At 24.0% G+C, this 24,180-nt stretch overlaps 1 protein-coding gene across 1 annotated transcript; it reads left to right on the forward strand.

Annotated features, from left to right (window-relative positions):
• Nucleotides 1-213: 213 nt before the first annotated feature.
• LOC145842041 (mitochondrial carnitine/acylcarnitine carrier protein-like) lies at nt 214-6,451 on the forward strand. Its single transcript, XM_082949398.1, has 7 exons — nt 214-346; nt 1,162-1,255; nt 1,784-1,942; nt 2,627-2,764; nt 3,214-3,372; nt 5,049-5,109; nt 5,371-6,451. The coding sequence occupies exons 1-7, from the start codon at nt 239-241 to the stop codon at nt 5,561-5,563; spliced, it is 912 nt and encodes a 303-aa protein (XP_082805524.1). The 5' UTR covers nt 214-238; the 3' UTR covers nt 5,564-6,451.
• Nucleotides 6,452-24,180: the final 17,729 nt, after the last annotated feature.

Raw genomic sequence — 24,180 nt, forward strand, 5'->3', positions numbered from 1 at the left:
TTATTTAAATAGTTTGTAAATAATCATATATATATTCATAGATTTATTTAAACAGTTTGTAAATAATCATATATATATAATCATAAATTTATTTAAATAGTTTGTAAATAATCATATATATAACCATAGTTTTATTTAAATAGTTTGTAAATAATCATGTATATAACCATAGTTTTATTTAAATAGTTTGTAAATAATAATATATATAATCATAGATTTATTTAAATAGTTTGTAAATATGTCTGAGGAAGGAAGCAAACAGGTATCTGCTTGGAAATCCTTCCTAGCAGGAGGTGGTGGAGGTATTTGTGCGGTAGTTAGCGGGCATCCTCTTGATACCATCAAGGTTTTTTATCAATTAATAGATAAGTCTGTTGTGTAAAAAGTTTCCACTACTAACTTATGATGTAAAAAACTAACCTCAAATTTTGAGGAAACGTTCCTTCATTAACAGAAAAAATATTATTGTTAAATTAGAGAAAAAATTGAAATTTAGGAATACTATAATCTAATATATGCAAAAGTTATTCCTTGGGCACAACAGGTCTTGACAATTTTAGTTTTGGAGACAAAGTTAATTTTTAAATTTATTTATTCACAAAGGCAACATGTTGCCTTTGTGAATAAATAAATTTAAGAATATTATAATCTAAATAAGAATAACATTTTTTAAAAGTTATTTACTAAAATAAGTATTTTTACTCAAAAAAAATGCTACAATTGAAATATTTATTGTATAATTAAGGTTAAACTGAAAAAGTTTCAAAAAGATTACTTAAAAACTGTAGAAGAAGATAGATTTTTATTGAAATAGTCTTTTTTTGTCTTTTACTTTGGTCCTTCCATAAGAAACCTATTGAGAAATTAAATCTTGTACCCTAATATCTCAAAAACTAATTTGAATTTTACGAAAAAGTAAGAAGCAATTGCTAGCTAAGTTAAAGCTTTAATATAAGATCAACATGTAAAAAAAAGTGCCTTAGTTAAATACTTCTTATATTATAATGATAAGTTATTGGTAAAACCTGTACACTTATAAACAAAGTGAATTTAAAAAACTATTCTATAAGGAGTATTATGATATTTAAATAATTCTTAACTGTTTCACTATACTGTTTTATTATGAATAATAAAGTTTTTTCACTCAACAATATCTTTTAGGTGCGGCTTCAAACTATGCCAATGCCAAAACCAGGTGAAAGACCACAATTCACCGGAACTTTTGATTGTTTCAAACAAACGCTAGCTAAAGAAGGTAAGTTAAGTAACTAAATATAAATTAATTAGTTTTTATTCAATTCACTGCAACCTTTGATTAATTTTTAGCAAACACTAGCTAAAGAGGGTTGATAAGATAATTAAGTTTGCACATTTTATTTGAATTTTAGTATTTGAAATAATAAACCTACTTCCTTAATAGATTTTATTTTTTAACTGAGCAAATTGATAAGCAAACTATTGTTGAAAATCAAAAATCTAAGTAATAATATATTGAAGTAAACAAGGTTTTAATGCTTTTCTGTACTAAAAAATGCTGTGACGCATTTCCAGTTTGATTGCCTAATTTTGTTCAAACTTATGTAAACAATAATCAGCGACACCCACGTATATATTCTACACGTATTGTTTTTATAATTTTTAACTTATAGATTTAAATTTATATACTGTTTTTTATTCAAAGGCCTCAAGAGACTGTATTAAGTAATTTTTGATATGAAGTATTTAAATAAAACAAAGATGTTTGTAGCACATTTAATTAGATTTATATATATTTTATTAAAAGGTGTCAAAGGATTGTACAAAGGAATGGGGGCTCCACTAGTGGGCGTTGCACCAATATTTGCCATCAGTTTCTGGGGTTTTGGGGTCGGAAAGAACACAATTCTTCAGATAAGAGATGACCCAAAACATGAACTGACACTGACTGAATTGTTCGCAGCAGGTTATTTGAGGAGTTTCATTATACAGGGTTGCTACATTACCTGGAAACTTGGAAAAACCTAAAATTTGACAATTTAGGCAAAAAAAGTTGGAATAACCTGTAATTTTGAACATAAACCACTAAAAAACCTGGAATTTCAAACAATTTTTACATGTTAAGTAGAAAAATTTTGATTTGACACAAAATATCTACCATATAGATTAGAAAAAGTTTGTCATCATCAGACATTTTTTTTATTAAAAAAACATATTTAAAGTAGCTTAAGAGTATCTTTTCTATGTTTTTATACTATTTAACAAAGTTTTTTACCTTATTCTTAGCTTTAAACTAAAAATAGACCCAAAAACATGTTCTTTAAAAAAGCTGGAAGAAATTCATAAAACTTAAAAGAAATTTCTCAAAAACCAGTGGCAACTCTAATTATATTCAATTAAATTAATTTTGTTTCATACTTGACTTATTTTATAAACATTATTCAATTTTATTACACTCTAAGAAATTTTTGCATGTTCTAGAATATCCACATCACCTTTTATATGGCAAAATATTTAATTCAATCAAAATTCAATTATCATTATGAAATTAATTAGGCGCATTCAGTGGAATTTTCACCACACTAATCATGGCCACTGGGGAAAGGATCAAGTGTTTTAATTTTACTAAATTTTTATTTTAATTAATTAGGCGCATTCAGTGGAATTTTCACCACACTAATCATGGCCCCTGGTGAAAGGATCAAGTGTTTGCTGCAAATACAGCAAGACGGGGGCAAGAAACTTTATAATGGACCCATGGACTGCGCCAAGAAGCTGTATAGAGAAGGTTTGTGGATAGTTATAATAGTTTAAGTATTGTTGATGTAATATAAGGACATCAATCTAAGAAGCTCTAGAAAATGTATAAGAATATGTTTGGAATTCACTTTTGAAGTTTTTATTATTTTTACTTAAAAGTATACATAAACATAAAGTGCATTTTTATGTTTTTAAGAAGTTTTATACTTGTTTAATATAATTTTTAAATAAGTTTTTAGATTGACGTATTTTAACTTATTATTTTTTAAACCTTGATAAGTCTTATATGTTGACAGCTAATTTAGAGGTGTAATTCTTATCTTTGCATATTCATTCACAAAAGTTCTACTATTTCTCGGTGGGTTTAGATCAGTATATAAAGGATCTATCTTAACTCTCTGCAAAAATATTCACTAATTTATTGTAATATCTAACAATCTTATGAAATAATAACACATTTTTATTACAATTTCATAGGCGGTATCAGATCTGTTTACAAGGGATCCATCTTAACTCTATGCAGAGACATTCCTGCAAGTGGGGCTTATTTCGCTGGGTACGAGGGAATTAAAAGACTGATGACCCCGGCTGGTCAAGATCCTTCTAAATTGAGTGTTGGAAGTATACTAGTTGCTGGTAAGAATATAATTATATAAGTATATATTAAAAATATATGTAGTTAATAAGCTGGCCAAGACCCTTCTAAATTGAGTGTTGGAACTATTCTTGTTGCTGGTAAGAATATAATTATATAAGTATATATTAAAAATATATGTAGTTGATAAGCTGATCAAGATCCTTCTAAATTGAGTGTTGGAAGTATTCTAGTTGCTGGTAAGAATATAATTATATAAGTATTTATTAAAAATATATGTAGTTAATAAGCTGGGCAAGATCCTTCTAAATTGAGTGTTGGAAGTATTCTAGTTGCTGGTAAGAATATATTTATATAAGTATTTATTAAAAATATATGTAGTTAATAAGCTGGCCAAGATCCTTCTAAATTGAGTGTTGGAAGTATACTAGTTGCTGGTAAGAATATAATTATATAAGTATATATTAAAAATATATGTAGTTAATAAGCTGGCCAAGATCCTTCTAAATTGAGTGTTGGAAGTATTCTAGTTGCAGGTAAGAGTATAATTATATAAGTATTTATTAAAAATATATGTAGTTAATAAGCTGGCCAAGACCCTTCTAAATTGAGTGTTGGAAGTATTCTAGTTGCTGGTAAGAATATAATTATATAAGTATATATTAAAAATATATGTAGTTAATAAGCTGGTCAAGATCCTTCTAAACTGAGTGTGGGAAGTATTCTGGTTGCTGGTAAGAATATAATTATATAAGTATATATTAAAAATATATGAAGTTAATAAGCTGGGCAAGATCCTTCTAAATTGAGTGTGGGAAGTATTCTTGTTGCAGGTTTGTTTTTTGTTTAATGTTTATTTAAGTTTTTCAGGAAACATTCTTTATAATTTATATATATGTATATTAATTGCAAGTTTGTAAACTTTGAGATATACTTAAAATGTCACTAACTACAGTTAGTATACTTTAAAGTTGTCAATTTGTTATTGTTGTAGAAATAGATTTTCATCTGATTCCTACAATACTTTTAGCTCCTGGTGTTTCTTTTAAAACCTGATAAAAACTACTATCTAGCTTCTATATATGATTTTAATTACCCATAAACTCTGACCCTATGTCTACTTGGAAAAATATGAAAATATTGATCAAATAAAATGATTGTTAAATTTGTGTAACAAAAGTATTCAATATAATTTAATTAACAGGTGGTACAGTTGTATGTCTAAATAAGTACTTATCAATTATTTTATTAAATGTTTATAAATAAAAAGTTAAGCATCCAATACTATGATAATTTTTTTTTTGAATTAAATTAACAGGTGGTACTGCTGGATGTTTGAATTGACTTAATTAATCAATTTTTAATCATTTTACTCGACTAAATATTTATAAATAAAAAGTCAAGTAAAATGTATTAAATAAATATTTATAGAATTGTTATTGCTTTTACAGGTGGAACTGCTGGATGTTTGAATTGACTTAATTAATCAATTTTTAATCATTTTACTCGACTAAATATTTATAAATAAAAAGTCAAGTAAAATGTATTAAATAAATATTTATAGAATTGTTATTGCTTTTACAGGTGGAACTGCTGGATGTTTGAATTGACTTAATTAATCAATTTTTAATCATTTTACTCGACTAAATATTTATAAATAAAAAGTCAAGTAAAATGTATTAAATAAATATTTATAGAATTGTTATTGCTTTTACAGGTGGAACTGCTGGATGTTTGAATTGGGGATTAGGAATTATGCCTGATGTTTTAAAATCCAGGTAAATAATTAATAATAAGGTAAACATTTTATACAAAAAAATATATCAATATCATTTAATTTAAATTTAGGATTAGGAAGTATACCTTGAAATTTTATTTTGTTCCTATGAAGTTAGGTGTAATGTGCTCTAGACTTAATAGACAAAATTAATCACCAGATTAATGAATATTAAACTAGATTTGAATTTATTTTCACATTCCAAGCTGTGTTATATATAATGTTATTTACACTTTGGAAATATGTGCATTTATAATCACAGATACCAAACGGCTCCTGAGGGGAAATACACTTCGATCGCTCACGTGTTTCGTGACGTCATAAAGACAGAAGGAATAAAGGGGATGTACCGGGGTTTCGTCCCCGTCATGCTCAGAGCTTTTCCTGCCAACGCGTGCGCCTTCCTTGGTTACGAGGGAACCATGAAGTTCCTGAATTACGTCTCGCCTCCTTAATTCCATGGCAACACACCTCCTTAGTAACCAGTTTGTCTTGGTAACATGGCAACAACTATTCGACAACATATTCGCATAGGAACAACACAGCACACCTCTTAAACTTTATTTTCTTCATCTTGGTTGCCTAAAAACCAGTTTCTTAGTAACATCTTCCTATTTTTGTCTTGCCCCTTTAGTTTTTAAAACTCCCTCGGAATTAACTTAAATGAAAATTATAAATTCCTTATCTACATTACTATTTAAGCTTTAAGTTTTCATAATTTAGATTATTAGTTTTTAAAGTTTTAATATTAGTTATAATTTGTAAATGTTTTTTAAAAAAACTGTAATTTTACTTAGAAAAACTTTATTTCTTTTAATCAATACAAGCTTTTAATTACTTTTTATTACAGGATTTTATTTTTATTGTGAAAATCTTCTTCAAATAAAATCTTTATAGGAACTAGAAAAAAAGTTTTAAACATTTTAAAATAACTAAATGATTCTATTCAAGTTTAATTTAACCGATTTTGTTCCCAGAGCTAAACAATTTACATAATTTTAATCTGTTATAGTTTTAATTTTGAAAACAAGTAATTTTTTTATTTTCATTAATTAATATTTTGCCTGTAGTTTATTTAATTTTAAAAACATTTTAACTTTGTTTTTAAGTTTCTGTAGCTCATTAAAATTAGATATATTCTATTTATTTTAATATTTATGCAATTGTTAGATATCAGTTTTATTTAATGTTGTATAATGTAAGTGTAGTTTATGATATATATTTAACATATTGTTATGCTCTCAACTTTACAACTTTTAATTTCACTGGTAAACTTCAGGTTTATAAATATTTTTGTTTTAAAAACCATACGCCAACCAACTTAATATATTAACTCAAACGTTTAATTTATTTTATTAATTTTACACAGAAAATTTATTCATAACTTTTATATGCACATGTATATAAAAACCCTATATAATTTTATTTGTGTGTCAGTAAACTTTAATTATTCAAATGTTGTACTTTTCTATAATCTCATAACTACCAAAGCAACATATATTAAAAAAAAACTTCATTATTTTTTCTTAATTCAAGGAGTATAGTTTTTAAGAGCAAAGGTAATGTTAACCTTCTAACCTGAAATATATGAAATAATTATATTAAAATATTAAAAATGAAGTAATGTAAGACTTCTAAATTTGATTAGAACTAAAACAGCAAAGTTTGATATCAGAATTGTCAGAATGATTTCACTAGTTTTCAGTTGTGCAGGGTTGCCACAACGTCAAAAAAAAAAACAAAAGTCAGGAAAATTTTGGGTTTATAAAAAAAATCAGGAAAAGTCATGAAATTTGATATGAACATTGTCTTAATAAGAAAGTCTATCATCATTAAAAACTGCATTTTGCTAATGTTGTTTTGTAAAAAAGATTGTTTTTACAGTTCATCTTTTTTGATGGTATACAGTAACCTCTCGCATCTTTACGCACTCGTGACGTTACTCTAAAAAATATAAAAATAAAATTTTTAATTATTTTAATATTGCACAAATTAGGTTTAATGTATATTTTTAAATTAAAATATGTTTTTAAATGCTATCTAACCTCTCTATATCTTTAGACTTTGTAAATTTATGTTCCTTGACTAATTGATAAACATTTAGTTATACCTCAGTATATCAAAAATTTTGTTAACAATTAGAGATTAAATTAAAATTCTGAAATAAACATGACTGTTTTAAATAAAAGTATGTTTCTATTTACTTAATTAAAAAGACAACTTTAAATATAATAAAACTATTTGTTTTTTTAAAATTCTTACAATAGGAATTTCCTAAACAATATCATGAAGAATTTTCAAAAAATTAAAGTGAATAGTTTTAAATACACTAGGGATGGTTTTTAATGAAATTAATATTTTTAGCTTGTGCCTTCCATAGGAGCCTATTGTACTCTATGGCTTCGACCTTTATAGCTTTGTTGTCTTAAAACACCCCCTTTTATAGCTTTAATTATTTAAAATTTTGAATTCCTCAAGTTCTTATAATATGATATTTCATTCCTACGCAATATCAAAAAACAGCCATTAAAGTAAGTTAATTGGTACCTCTCGTATCTTTACGCATTTTTTCTGCAGACACAATGTGCGTAAATAAGCGAGATGTTACTGTAATTAAATTTTACGAATAATTTAAAGTCTGTTGTTTTAACCTGTATGAAAATGAATTAAACATAATTGCAAGTCTTTGATTGTGTATTTTTGAATCCATTTTAATTAAGAATTTGATTTGTAAAAGTTAGGAAACTTTTTTCAGCTCAATCGGTGGCAACCCTGGTTTTGCAAATCTAAACTAGGACTGTTCAATTTTACATAATTCATTGCAAGTTATTATATTGTTTACTAAAATAACTTGTTTTAATATCTAACTTTGTTCAAGTTGATTTTTTTTGTTCTATTTATTCCTTAAAAAAGTCATACTGTAGTTGTTCTAGCAGTTTTTTAATTTTCAGTAAAAATAAAACTTTAATTTCGTAAATGTTTTGTTTTTCATATAGTTAATTAATATTATATATTTAAGTTTATTTGTTAAAAATCTCTCAGAATATCTCAGATTAATATACAGTTAAAACAATATTAAACTTTAATATAATAATGATTAACTATAAACATCTACCAGTTATACTTTGTTAGTAAAACAGTAATTTTATAACTTATTTAATTTGTTGTTCCTGTATTCTTCTTTGTGTATAGAACTTTTATAGGTCATCATTGAAATATGTAAAATCAAGAGAAATAAAAATAATTACCTTTAATGGTATGAATAAAAAATGTATAATTAGAACTTTTTTTATTAAGGCGACGAATGTTTTCACTAAAAATATACTTTACAATGATCAGTGTTAATATTGTTTTTCGTCACAAGTTTTGATGATTGAAAGTTAATTGCATTTGTTTGCCATTACAGAAATTATGATAAATAATATTTGTATGAAATATTGCAGTAAATGCACATTTGTTAAAACTATTCTGCTTTAGTGTAATGGAATTACTCAGTCTGTTTAACTGAGGCAAAAACTGTTATGGTTTCAGCATAATTTATAAATTATTAATTTTAGTATATGCTTGAAGTATTTCCAATATCCGTTTTATATTTAAAAAGTTCAATAAACAAAATCAGATAGCTCAAATAAAGTAAACAAATTTGATAATGTTTTAACAAAACATCATTGAATTTCCATATTGTAAAATGTAAGTTGATGTTTGTGATTTTTTATTATTTGCAAATAAAGCTGTTCAGAGTGTATTTAGTTGAAACTCTAAAGTAATTCTGCTGATAATGTAATATGATTTTTCAAACTAGATAGTTTTTCAACTTAATAGTTGTTTTGTGACTTAAATAAAAATTCTTTGGTTTAATAAATTATAATGGCTTACTTTCTGAATTGTGTATATAGCTTTTACCAATAAAATGTTTACAAAATTGTTCTGTTAGATAAAAATGGAAATTGTTACTGGCAAAAAAATCATTGAAATCATCTTAATCGAAACAGCTTAAAAACTTTAACTTACAAAATAATACAGCTTAAAAGTTTCACTTTGCAAGTCATAGAAAAAAATCATAATCATTAAATAACATTTTATAGTACATGTTTTAATGATATTTTAACAGTTAGTAAAAAACTGTATAGATTTCAGTTTGAACCATTTAAACGATGGAAAGAAATTATTTACCTCTCAACTAATTCTGTTTATAGAACGAAACAAAAGAATTCGTTTAGTATCATGTCTAAAAAATACTATTATTGCTATCCATAGATAGTTAAAATTAAGTACAGCACAAAAAAGAATATTTCCAGTAGTTCATAAAAATTTGTACTACTAGATGTAAATTAGTGTTTGTGATTATTTATTACTTGCAAAACAAGTTGCTTACAGTGAATAATTTATAGAACTGTATAAAATATTTTTAATAAACAATTACAAACACCAGCTTACATATTGTAGTTTATATGTAATGATTTTTCTAATTTCAGGTCTTCGGTAGAGTCGTTAAAATTTAAACCATCAAATTGATGGCTCTAAAAACAAATCAATTATATCGATGAGGTTCGAATTCTAAATTTAAGTTTTGAAAAATTTAAATGCATGGTCTTTTATTTAAACAAAATAAACAAGACCTTAATACGATTAGTTCAAATATAACACGGTTATTTTCTTAAACTTACAAAGCCTAATAATATAACAGTATATTTCTAAACTAATTTAAGTGAACTTTTAGGCTTATGTTGTAATAGTGGAACATTTTTCTTAAAGTATTAAAGTAAAGTTTTTATAGCCATTCATAATTCGAAAAAATTTCAAAAGTTGTATAATTCATACTACCATTATTATGCTTGCTAAAAATAAAATGAGAATATGAAAATAGATTAAAGTTCTTTTAAGGAAAACATCCTTATTATAAAATTCAAGCTAATGTTTGTGTTTTAATTTTACTATTTAAAGTAAGTTTCCAAGATTAAAAATTTTAAATTGATTTCATCAAGTAATTTAGTTAAAAAAAGTTTGTTAAAACTGTCATTTTCAGGCTATATAGTAGATTTTTTTTATTAGATCAATAACGCTTAATGTTTTAAATTTCTATGCATCTAACTAGTTTAATTTTAAATTATAAAAATTACAACCACTTACATACATTTTATAGTATAAATTTTAAATGATATTTACAACTGTAAACATATTTTTTGAGTTTTAAAAATCTAATCATCTAAATCAAGGGTCGGCAAACTCCTGTCCTCAAAGTCAAAACCTGCGGCCAGCGAGCTCCTTTTGGCCAAAAATATACATTTTTAAATAAAAAAATAAAAATTTTGTAATAAACACCTACAGTTAGGCTCTTAATTCAATATTTTTACTAGTACTCTACTATTGCTTAACTTACCACATTTTTGATCTAAAATAATATTTTTCTGCTGATTACTAGAAATCTATTTAAATAGCTAGGGCCATCGCAGATTTACTTTTAAACAATGCGGCCCGCGAGCATAATTTTTTAAAAAAATTGGCCCGCGTGCTAAAACAAGCTGCCGACCCCTGATCTAAATGATGGCAATAAATTTATTTATATCTTTACAAGCTCTGTTAAGCGTTTGGTTAAAACAACAATAGATAGAAATATGTGTTTGCAAAAATTAAAAATTATTGCCTGTACTTAAATAGTTCAAATCGAGCTCCCAATTTTTGAAGATTAGTTGGACTCATTGTTGAGTTTATACATTATAAAATGCAAGCTGATATATTTGATTTTTTGTCATTTGTAAAGTAGATTTAATTTTTAAATCTCAATATAATATGTGTTTTGCTCATTTAAAAATAAAACATCATGCTGAACTATACATGAAATAACTACTTTTATCAAATTGTTTTTAAAAGTAAGGCTAAATATTATTCCTTAAAAAAGATCATTTATTGTAAATTATTAAAAATCTATAATATAAAATGTAAATTAATGTTGTATTTTATTTTTGTAGTTTACAAAATAATTTGCTGAGAGTAAAAAATTTTCTAAGCCTACATTAACAATCATTTTGCTAATTTAAGATAAACGTTTGAAAATTTTTGTGTCAATAATATTTGATAAAAATAATCAACACATTTCGAAAAATGTTTTAATATTTCAAAGTTTTTTTTGTTAGATTAAGGGTATATATTAAAAATTATGTTGTAAATATTTTTTTTAAAGGTTGTCTTTAATTTTACCTGAGTTTAATTTTGACTACCTTAGGTACGTAGATGTTTCGTTTGTCATAAAGAACAGTCAAATGTAAAAAAGTTTTCTAGAGTTGAAAAGTATTGGTAATAAGTTTCGAAACTATTCTAATAAGGTTTACCAATAGACAAAACAGATGATAGTTCAAAACATATTAAAAAAATATTTTTAGGAAATTTGAAAAAAACATTGAGCAACTTACTTTGCAAATAATAAACAACTCACAAACTTTGAATTACAATTAACAACACATAATCTTTATGATACTAACTACATGCTAGTCATTATTTAACATATATTTTTAACTCTAATGATGGCAAAAGTAATATTAATTCATAACAATTTTTTATTTAAAGACATAAATTTTGAAATATTCATTAAATTTATTAAACCAACTTGAAATTTGAAAATTTAAGCATAACAACCAGAGTTTAAATAATATATTTTAAACTTACAAACCGAAACATATATAAATTCATCAAATAGAGTTGAGTTTTAATTAATATGTTTGGGTAAGGTGGGTTAGTAATAAGATTATAAAAAAAACAAAAAAGTAGAAAGCTTTAATTTTTTTTATCTCAGCAAATATTAGGGGAAACACCTCAATGTTTTAATCAGACCCTTATAGCAAAACAATACAACAATACAATTTTAGACCACAATAAATCGATTGTAATCAGTATGTAAGAAAATTTTCTTTTTTTGTTTAATTTTCATAAATTTTAGTAAAATTTCATTAATAAGTTTTAATAGTTCTGTACAACAACCTAATTAGTCATTGTGGTTACATGACAATTCAAATTCGGACAATTCAAATTACGACAACTCAAATTCTTAAAAAAATAATTAGAAGACTATATCTCAAAAAATAATTGAAATTTGAGAAAAATAAAAAATGTTTATGTAGACCTTATTAATATCTACAAGCCACTTTTTATTTTTTGCAAAATCCTAAATACTTTTTAAGATATTTTAAAACTACTAAAAATAACTATGTTTTTTACTTTATTTAAACCATATACCAAAAAGTATTCAATGTTTTGCAAAAAGAAAAAAATTGCTTAAAGATATTAATAGGACTTACATATGTATTTTTTATATTTGACAAATATACAATACTTTTTTAGTTGTGGCCCTTTCAATTTTTTTTTAAGAATTTGAATTGTCGAAATTTGAATTGTCCGAATTTAAATAGTCGTGCACCCAGTCATTGTATAGTATTAAAAATTTTCAACATTATTTTAAAAGCTTAACTACATTTTGTCTTTTTAATAAATTCTGATTGCACATTGATTGCCATCTTTATGATAGTTTAAATTAAAATATCAAGTCAAAGGTCCAACGTAATCATTAAAACAATATATATATATATATATATATATATATATATATAAAATGTAAGCTAGTGTTTGTGATTTTTTGTCAGTTTTCAAGTAAGTTGCTCATTGTGTGAAATTTAATAAGCGTTTTGCTAATCTCAAAAAAAAAACTGAAACCCTGTTTCTTTATATGTAAATTTATGAACTAAATTTAATAAGTAGGTATCAGTACTTTTAGTTAAAGAAGTTTCAACAATTTTTGTATAGTACGTTAATAAGCAGCAATTGGGTCGACGTTGTCTTATATTTTTACTGGTTATTTTGAACTTAATTTTCACCAGAGTTTTATTACAGCTATAAATGATCAAGTTACTTCGGCGGTATATTTTTGTCACAAATAACATTGCAAAAAAAAAATTTAGTTAAAATACACTTTAACTTACTTTCCAAACAGTTTTAATAACACATGTTAGTTATAAATTTGATTAAACGTTAAAGAAAGAAAATTAAAAGTATTTTAAAAATAATAATAAATTCCAGTTGAAACATTCTTTCTTTGCAACATACTTTGCAAATAATCTAGATATCACTAACATTAACCTACATTTGTAATATATAAATATAATAATGCTTAAAATAACGGCTATTTTAATTTTTTGTACATCTTTATTTGACTCGATACTTGAACAATCTAATGACGTCGTTAAAATATATTTAAAACTTTTTAGTTTTAACTTAGTTCAATAGTATACTTTTGTTCACAATTATGTGCTCTGAAATTTTTATGAATTTTATTAAACAAATAAAACCTAAGGCTTAATGTAATCTAAGTTAACTCAAGGGTTTTTTACTGAAATTAAATGCCATTACAAACATTCTTTTAGTTGCATTAACACTTAAGTTTGTTAAAAAGAAATTTTCATACGTTGCTTTAAACCATTTTTATATAATTAAATGTTTAAAAGCCAATCTATAAACTTTTAATAGTTTAAGTCGGATTGTTGTTTGTTTTGTGATAAACATGCCTTCTTTCCCATGCTTTTATATTTTATCCTTACAATTTCTTATTTTAGTTTTTTATTTTGTTTTCAGTCAGTAAAAATTACCGAATTTAAAACCAGAGTTTAATTATTATAACCAAAGTACTACAAAGTTTCAACAATTGTGCATCTAAGCAAACTACTTTGAAAATAACAAATACTACCTTACATTTTATAATATAAATTAAATTGTTTTGGTCGGCTGCAATCAGTTTGAACCATTATTTGATGACAATATAAATTAATTAAATTCAACAGTAATAATTGATAACATCAAAACTTTTTTAGGTTAGCACTACTATTTTTAAACAAATTTTGTAGGTAATAAATAAGAATCAAGTATACAAAACACTTTGTAATACATTATAGAATTTTTTTTATCGCCATCATTTGATAGTTTAAATTATACTGAATCAAGCGAAAACATAGAGTTTGAAAATAATTCATAACAAATATTGTAAATGATTCCTAATGTTTGTGGTTTTATATCGTTTGCAAAGTTAAGAGAACATTATTATATTTTCTAGTCGAAGTATTCAGGTGTTTTCAATTAAAATATCAAAAAATATTCTTGGTTTATTTTGTTTAAGTATATTGGTATTTAGTAATGATTTAATTTTAATATTACTTATTAAGTTTTAAACAAATTTAAGTTCTGTCAACTTTACCCACAAACGGTATAATCAATGATTAATAAGTTGAGCCCGCTTGGTATGATCTCAAATTCTCAACAGCGGTTTCTCGCGACTATACCTGCCTGATGAGTCATAATTAAAACAAAACCTGTCGTAGGTTGTCTCGAACAGTGTTGTTAATGGTCGTGTGGTGAAGTTCGCTATTTATTGTTGATGGCGATAATAAATACTAGTCATTTAGCTTATGAAACAATAAAAGTAACAAAATAGTTTTAAATATCTATTAGATGTTAAATTTTATTGCCATCAGTTTGATGGTTTAAACTAGCAATGTCAAATGTACGCACTCAGATGAAGAAACTCATTGAGCATTATATCATAAAATGTAAGTTAACATTTGTGAATTTTTATGATTTATGAAGTATGTTAATACAAAACAGTACATAAATTATCAAGTATCAAAACATATATACTCGTGAATTTTTTAATATATATCAAACCGAGTTATTTTAAGTTTTAATAAATAAAGGTCGAACAGCATAAATTCACGAGATAGACTTTTATATTTGATTAGTGTAAAAAACTACTTCTTGTTATTGTTTATAACATAAGTATTAAATAAAAACGATAAAAGTGTTAATTAAGTATTCTTTTTTTAACAGGTTTCGGTAGAAAAATTTTATAAAGAAATAAACAAAGTAGTAAAATGCAAACTATGCCCGAATCAAGTTGATAACAACTGTTTTTAAATTAATACTAGAAAGTTTGTGCACTAAATTTAGCTTATCTCGCAGATGATAAAAAATTCACAAACAAATGTTTTGTAATACATTTATTTAATGATACTGAATAGAAGTAATCATCACAGTTTCGGTTTAATTTGGACCTTAATACAGATGGTATTGAAAATAAACTATTTGCTGCTAGGAACATCCTCAAGGTACGCACTAAAAGTAGTTAATTTAAAATTAATAAAAATTATAAATTACACAATAACATTAATGATACTACAATATACGAACAAATTATTAGTATGATCAATAGATATCTAACACTGTATTAGAATTTAAATTGCACGCAACTTGTCAAGAATGTTTTCTTTTTTAGACAACGAAAGGACCAAGAAATGATTTTAAAATAAAAATATATAATCTTAATAGATTAAACGTTTTAGTAACACCTAAATGTTATATAATAACCTGTGAAGTGGATCGTAAATAGTCTTCAAAATTCTTTTTTTAAATTTCTGTTGCTTTTAAGGCTGTTTAAAACATTGTTTGAATAAAGTTAAAACTTCTCTTTATGTAGAGTTTAAATGATCTTACAATGTTGTTGTTTCTTATAAATTAGTTTTACAAATACTGAAATCAAATACATCAAATTACTCTGGTTAAAATCGTTTTTAAGTTTTAATTTAAATATTTGTTCACCTGAGCAATATATTTGCAAGTGGTTAAAAAATCTAAAAAAAATATTTTTTACATAAACTTTTATGAAATAGATATATAATGAAAGATGTAAAATTATACTGAAATTATGATACCGTTTATAATACTGAAATATAAGTATTTTAATATTTCAACCAAAAAATTTGTGCATCGAAGCAATTTACTCTGAAAATTATAAAAAAATTACATTAATCAGATAAGTTTTGTAATATTTTTTTCTAAATTAGGATACACACTTGTAGAATTTGGTCCTTACTTAAACCATCGATTGATGGCAATAAGTTTTAACAAAATGCTGAAACATATTCCTTACAGCTTTTGATTTATTTTTATATTGTAGAAAAATCAACTGACTTAATTTCAAATTATTAGAATTATCTTTATATGTGTTTTCTAACAATAATCAAAGACGTAATCAAAAAAATAAAAACTTATTTAGATGTTTAATTTAACAATATAATTACTTCGAACTGATTTAAGAATTTTAATCAGAAGTTTCAAAAGATGTTTATGAAAAGGTGTATGTTTTTTTTTTATTGGTACATTAAAAATTTAAATAAAGTTGTAAAACAACTGAAGAACCAAAAATATCAGCTACATTGAAAAGAATAAACAAAACAAATAAAAATAAAAACTCACAAACTCTAGCTTCATTAAAAAGTATAAATAAAATTAAACAAAAATTTAAATTTCCACAAACTTCAGCTTCATTAAAAAGTATAATTAAATTAAACTAAAATCAAAAACCCACAAATTTTGACTTTATTAATTAGTATAAATAAAATTAAACAAAAATCAAAAAACCCACAAATTCAAGTTTCATTAAAAATTATAAATATAATTAAAAAAAATCTAAAAACCCACAAATTCTAGCTTCATTAAAAAGTATAAATTAAATAAAAAAAAAATTTAAAAATCCACAAATTCTAGCTTCATTAAAAAGTATAAATGAAATTAAACAACAATCAAAAAACCCACAAATTCTAGCTTCATTAACAAGTATAAATTTAAATTAAACAAGGATTTAAAAAGTCACAAACTCTAGCTTCATTAAAAAGGATAAATAAAATTAAACAAGGATTTAAAAACTCACAAACTCTAGCTTCATTAAAAAAGATAAATAAAATTAAACAAGGATTTAAAAACTCACAAACTCTAGCTTCATTAAAAAAGATAAATAAAATTGAACAAGGATTTAAAAACTCACAAACTCTAGCTTCATTAAAAAGGATAAGTAAAGTTAAACAAAAATTTAAAACCCACAAATGCTAGCTTCGTTAAAAAGGATAAATAAAATTGAACCAAATTAAAAAACCCACAAACTGTAGCTTCATTAAAAAGTATAAATTAAATTAAACAAAAATATAAAAACTCACAAACTTTAGCTTCATTAAAAAATATAAATAAAATTAAACATAAATCAAAAAACCCACAAATTAAAGTTTTATTTAAAATTATAAATAAAATTAAACAAAAATCTAAAAATCCACAAATTCTAGCTTCATTAAAAATTATAAGTTAAAGTAAACAAAAAATTAAAAAAACACAAACTCTAGCTTCATTAAAAACTATAAATAAATTTAAACAAAAATTCAAAAAACCAACAAACTTTAGCTTCATTAAAAAGTATAAAAAAATTAAACAAAATCTAAAAAACCCACAAACTTGAGCTTCATTAAGAAATATATATTCAAAATTAAACAAAAAATAAAAAACCAACAAGTTCTAGCTTCATTAAAATTTATAAAATAAATTTAAGAAAATTTTAAAACCCACAAACTTGAGCTTCATTAAAATGTACAAATAAAATTAAACAAAATTTGTAAATACTATAAACTTAGCTTTATAAAAAGTATAAATTAAATTAAAACTATTAAAACTTTAAAATCTACAATTGCTAGCCTAATTAAAATGTATAAATAAGATTTAACAGAAACTCGAAAACTCTAGCTTTATTTATATTTTAATTTCTATTAAACAACAACTATAAAACTCACACCAGTTACCTAAATATAAACTTATATTAAATTAAAGAAAATAATGTCTCTAAGCAAACATCGAAAGTGATATCGTGAAAAATCTGGTAGAAACTCATTAACATTTTTAAAATCAAGTTTTCCTATAAAGAATACTTATTTATAGAAATTTAACTAGTAACAAAATTAGAATCTAAAACATGATTTTTCATAAACGTTGTAGTTTTTTAAATTTGTTGTCAGTATTTATAACCTCAGTAGATAATATAGTTTGTGTCATATAGTTACTTTTTGTTTTTCAACTATATTTATGCATTAATCAATAATTAATTCAAAAAAAAGTCAATTATTTATATACAAAATTTACACAAAAAGTCTAAGCAATTAGTTCTTTTTTCATTGATTCTTATTGTCTGTGATTTTTTGACTGTTAAGTCTTAAATACTTCAGTTTTAAATAGTTTTAAAATCTCAAGTTATGTTTAGTCAATTAAGCCCAAAGTTTTGTGAATCTCTAGTAAAACAATATAAGTATAACAATAAATAAAGTAATTTATAATTGAAAAATGTTTGTTAAAGAACGAAAAACATGTTGATTTATTACCTCTATCGTTTTGTATGAAAGGATTGTTACAACTTTATAAATATTTATCAGTTGAGTTTGATACACACTATTTAATAAATGTCTTTTGTAAGTTTTTCTGAAAAAAATATTTTACTTATTCTACAAAGTAATATGGTTACAATTTGTGACTCTAATTTATTTTAAGCTATTCGACGTGTTGCAAACTACTTTAACAATGTTTTTTACAATAATAACTTAAGTTTTTTATTTCAAAAGTAGTTTAAGATTTTTTGAAAAGCAGTTTTATTTTATTAAGTCTGTAATAGTTTTCTTTCTATCTAAAGTCTAAAATATTGCAGATATAAATCCATTTTTTGACTTTATTCGTCAGCTAAGTTCAGAAATTTGCTTGAATTAATAATTTGTAAAAATAAAATATATCCCATTTTAAAGTGCGCTTCGTTTTCAGAAGCCTGCATTTTTTGTTTTTTTAATAAGCTTTGAATTATTTTAAAACTAAAATTTTATTTTCTTATTTATAAGGAGAGTTTTAGATACTCATCACTTTTTTAATTTTTGTTAATAAATGTGCTTTTTTTATCAAGGATGTACTGATATAAAAGTTTTGTGTTTCATTTTAATATTCGAAAAAAATCTTACATTTTTCATGAACAGAAAGTGTACTGAAAAGTCAGTCTTAGCTGAAAAAAATTCTCAAAAAAACTTAGTCAGCAATTTTTTTAACTTTTTTATTGAATTTTTAGATTTAAACTCTTATTCCTAACCCACTTTACCTAAAAATATAGAAAAATACTCAAAAAATAAAGTTTAGATGGTCTAAATTTAAAATAAGATGAATAGATTTTTTTGCTGACTCAGCTTTTATTCTTATATTTTTGTATACTAGCGACTAGCCCCAGTATAGCCTGAACTAATCTTAAAACCTAAAACAATATTTTCTAACATGGCCAACAAAAATGCTACAAAATGTAACGCTTTTAAGTTTTATTTTACAATAATTTTTACACTGAATTACATAAAAATATAACAAGTTGCTTATTTTTACACTCTGATAATTTTAATATTTAAAACATTTATTTCATGTATTAATACTCATTAACTATTTTTTCTTGTATTTATTTTTTGAGTTGATTAATTTATTTAAAAAAACATTTTTATACATTTTTTTGCTCTTTTGTAGAAATAATTGTAGTTTAATGTTGAATAAAATAAAAAACACTCTTAATATAAAAAACACTAGTGAGCAAAAACACTATGATATTTTAATCACACAAAAACTCACAAACTTGCAATATTTAGCAAATTTGCCATGAACAAATCGCCAAAATTCATTGAGCATGACATTTTGTGTTAAAACAAACAAAATTCTTTATTTTTGTGATACAGGCAATTTACCTATGTAGTAAAGCAGTGATGAAAATCAGATAAAAAACTACAAAGTTACCCTTGGCTCTTAAAAATATGTGAATTTTTATAGAGTTGATTTTATTAACTGAGTTAACGTTTTTATTTAACAAAATTTACTTGTTTAAGCAAAAATTTTACTTGTTAAGTCATAAAAAAAACAATCAACAAATTTAATTTATGAATATAAAAAGTAAGGGTATGGTAGACCACTGTGATATCAGTTTGTTCGTATAACAGTGAACTAACATACGACAGATAATTACAAAGAGTTTGTTTATATACGCGTCTGTTAAAATGTTATCTAGAATTTGTGGGTTTGTTCATATGACGTCATCAGATTATATAACCTACATATGACGTCACAAATTTATACAACCCACTTGTATATTATTTCGAGTTACTAGTGAAGAGATGACTATCTGTTCGATTTAATTCGTACTCCATTCTTTTTTATAACTGTAAACTTCAATTAAGTTAAATAAATCCAAGTAATGATTACAACTTATGTCATTAGTTGAAATTTTATCTACAACATTTCAAGTATAATCAAAAAAATATTAAAACACCATGCAAATTAAGTTGATACTGAGTTAAAACTAATATTTAAATAAAGCAAAGTAATTCTTAAGTAAATTTATAACCTTAGTTTATGGATAAAGTTAGAAAACTTGTAGCTTTGAAGAATATTAAAGTAAACTTTGAATCAAATGCATAAAATGCCAATACATGCTTCTTACATAATTAAATACTTCTTAGTCAACATAAATTTATTTTACTTTATAAAAACAAAATAGCTTAAGTTGTTGTAAAAAAAAATTATATTTAAGTTCGTAAAAAATACTATAAAATATGAATGAAAATACTTAAAAGTAAATAAATATTAAAAATGGTTTTGTTTAAGAAAATATTATATATCTAACTTTATAAAAATGGTTATTAAGTGAGCTTATACAACTTTTTAAATATGTTATAACAGGTTTTTCTATCTATTTGCATGTAATGACATTTACCATTTAATTTAATATTGTTTAGATAATTAACTTATAAATATGGTAAAATGAAATTAATATATAAAAAGACCTAGTTATCACTTATTTATTTATTTTGCGGCACATAAACAAAAATATTTTAAACTTCTTAAAGTCTCAAAACAGATAAAAAGATAACATTAAGTCATCCAAAAGTAAAACACAGCCCTCAATTTATAAACTTTTTTAAATAATAAAAATTTACTTTTTAACGATAGATAAACTTTGTTTGAAAAGTACCAACTTTAGGTAAAATAAAATTTTACAAAACTTAATTTATGTTCAACTACAAATCAATCACTTTGCTAAAAGAAAACCTAACATACAAAAAAATTAATAAAAAAGTTCAAAGAACACAAAAATTGTTAACATCATAATACTATAAAATACATTCTAAAAAGATTTATAAAATTGGCTTAGGTTCTTTTAACGGATAGCTGTCAAATTTGCACGAGCATATAAAATTGCACGCGGGACAATATTCTACGAGTGCACAAAATTGCACGAAGATACTTTTGCACGAAGACAAATTTGCACGAGGGAACAAAATTTCACGCGGGAACAAAATTACACAAAGACAATTTTACACCAAGAGACAAACTTGCACGAGTTACATTTTTGCACGAGTTTAAGTAAAAACAGAAAAATAAAATATAAATTAAAAGAAAAACAAAACTAAAAGATAATTTAATAAAAAAACAAAAAGAAAAAAAGTTACCGACCGAGGGTAAGGGTTAGGGGTAACATTGATAGCAAAAAAATATTTAAAAAAATAATAAGTTACCGACCGAGGGTAAGGGTTATGGGTAACAGTAATAGTAAAGAGAAAAAAAAGACTTAACTAAAAAATGTTGTGCCCCCGTGTAATTTCGTACCCTCGTGCAAATTTGGCTTCGTGCAATTTTGATCAATTCCCTCTTTTAATAGATGTACGATAAAAGGTTTTAATATTTATAAATATTTGCATTTACTATTAACTGTTATTAATTTTTTTTAATTTTTAATATGAAGGGATAAGCAAAGCATATTTTTAGAACTAATATTTTATCAAATATCTATCTATGAAACCTCGCTATTTTTGATATATAAAGCAAAAATAATTTGCTCGATTTAAATAACAAGTTTTATCTATTTGTTAAATAAAATATATTTTAGCTTAGATCCTCTTAATTTAATATCTATTTATAAGGGTCAGCAAACTGCGGCCAGTGAGCATACAAATGTGGCAAAAATTTTTTGAAGCAACTATATATTCCGAGGTTGAAAGTAAAGAGCAAAAAAATAAACATAAAAGTTCTCAGGTAAAGTTTTCTTGAAATTCAAAACTTACACTAGATATTCTGAATGGCTCGAGATTACTTAATTTACGAAACATACGGTTTCCGAGCATGTAAACTCGGCTTACCAAAGAAAATACCTGAAACTTACATTAGAATTGTTGTGTTATAGAAAGTACAAACTGAAACTGCGGCCCGCAAATATTTTTATTTTAGAAACCTGTCTCGCGACCACCAAATGCCTGCCGACCCCTGATCTAAGTGGTTTACTTTTAATTTTGTTCAACTTTTCCTTTACAACGATATTTATATAATGCATAAAAAACATTTTTAAGTAAGTAATGTCAATCAACCTAATTTACATTGAAGTTTTTATTTTAACTAACTTAAATCAACGTAACCTTCTTGTATTCAAAGATTAAACTGCATAGACAACAACTATATATTTAACTTATACACTTTGCTTTGATTATTTACGAGCATAGTAAGTATTTCAGCATAAAGCTAGTAATTACAGTTTACTTACATTCAAAGTTTACCACATATTTTTTAAATATTACTGTGTACAATGTACGTACAACGATAAATTGTTTTTTTTAGATTTTTTTGACTTTGTGTTAAGAACGAATAATTGAGTCTTAAGTGCCCTATACAGAGATTAGAAAAAAAAACATTAATCTTTAAAATTTTATATCTGTTTTTACTTCTATATGTAAAAACTTTTGTTTTAAAAGCTTGAATTTTACAAAAGGAGCTTTTAGAATTTGTAGTTTCTTTTTATATTTACAAAAACTGTTTTAAAAAACACTTTAATGCAAAAATTAAAAGATTTCTACCTAAAAAAAACTAGTCATTATTTTATTTTATCATTGTCTTTTTTTGTTTGTGGAAAAAGTTTTTAAGGTTTTATATGAACTTTAAGTATTTTTTCATGTATTTCATAAACCCCTTTTGCAATAACAAGTTAAGTAAACCTATTGATAGATCAATTTTGTTAAGATATTAAAAAATTCGTGATAATTGTAATATACCCATTTTCAGTTTTGAGTTATTATAGTTTGGTTTTTTATCACGTTAGGTTATTAGTAAATTATATTCTCTATACTTTTATCTTAACTAAAAGTTTCTTCACTTCTCTACATATAGATTTAATAAAACTAATCTAACATTCTATATCCGACCCTTATTCTTTTGCTTAACAAACAATTTTCAAAAAAACTATTTTTTTCTACAGCATAACATAACTCGAGTAACAACTTTAAAATTTTTTTTACAGTATTTACCCCTTTTTTTCTTTTAAATATTATTATACTATAATTTAACCATAAAAACAATGTATTCAATATCAATTGAAAACTCTTATAGTTTTTAACTATATACAGTTATGATTTTAAAATTCATTAGATTTGAATACCTCACTATATACTGTAGTTTATATAATTTTAATTTTCTTTAAAAAAATCATAAACACAAAACTTTTATTTGTTTGTCATTTTTACCATTATTATTATTTATATAAATATATAATTTCAAAATCCGCTCTGCGGTGAAGCACTTTAATTGTTTCTCTCTAAAATAATAAATTATTAACTTCAAATCTTCCCTGCGGATAGATTGCTCTGTTCAAACCCTAATAAATACAAAGACCAGTCTTATTATAATTCAATTACTTTTTTTGTTATTTCTTATACTAAAATAACAAGGATTATAAAAAAATTACTTTAATTTAAAATTAATACACAATTTCTTGACGTATTCTAATGTACAATAATTTTTCTCTATTAATTTTTAATAAATAGCCTTTGGAGACTTAAAGAAATTATTTATTAATTATCTTATTATATAATAAACTATTCCTTGTAATTTGTAAGATTTTATTTGCTTAATATATAACAAAAGTTAAAAAAACAAAAAAAAAAAGTTATTTAAAGTTTATTTTTTCAGCAACACTCGAAGTAATTTAATCTCAAAATTATAAAAAAGTAAAAAAAATCTATTTAATCTATCTAAATTTAATTTCAAAAAACAACTATTTGTATCAATTAAAATAAAAACATGCATTAATTTCAGACACAAAAAATTAAGGAAATAATATCATTTTCATTTTGCTACATATATGTAAAAATGGTTCTTTAGTATTTATATTTTT

Source organism: Thalia democratica, chromosome 8 (genome assembly GCF_965202585.1).
Source record: "Thalia democratica chromosome 8, ktThaDemo2.hap1.1, whole genome shotgun sequence".
In the NCBI taxonomy this organism is placed as follows: domain Eukaryota; kingdom Metazoa; phylum Chordata; class Thaliacea; order Salpida; family Salpidae; genus Thalia; species Thalia democratica.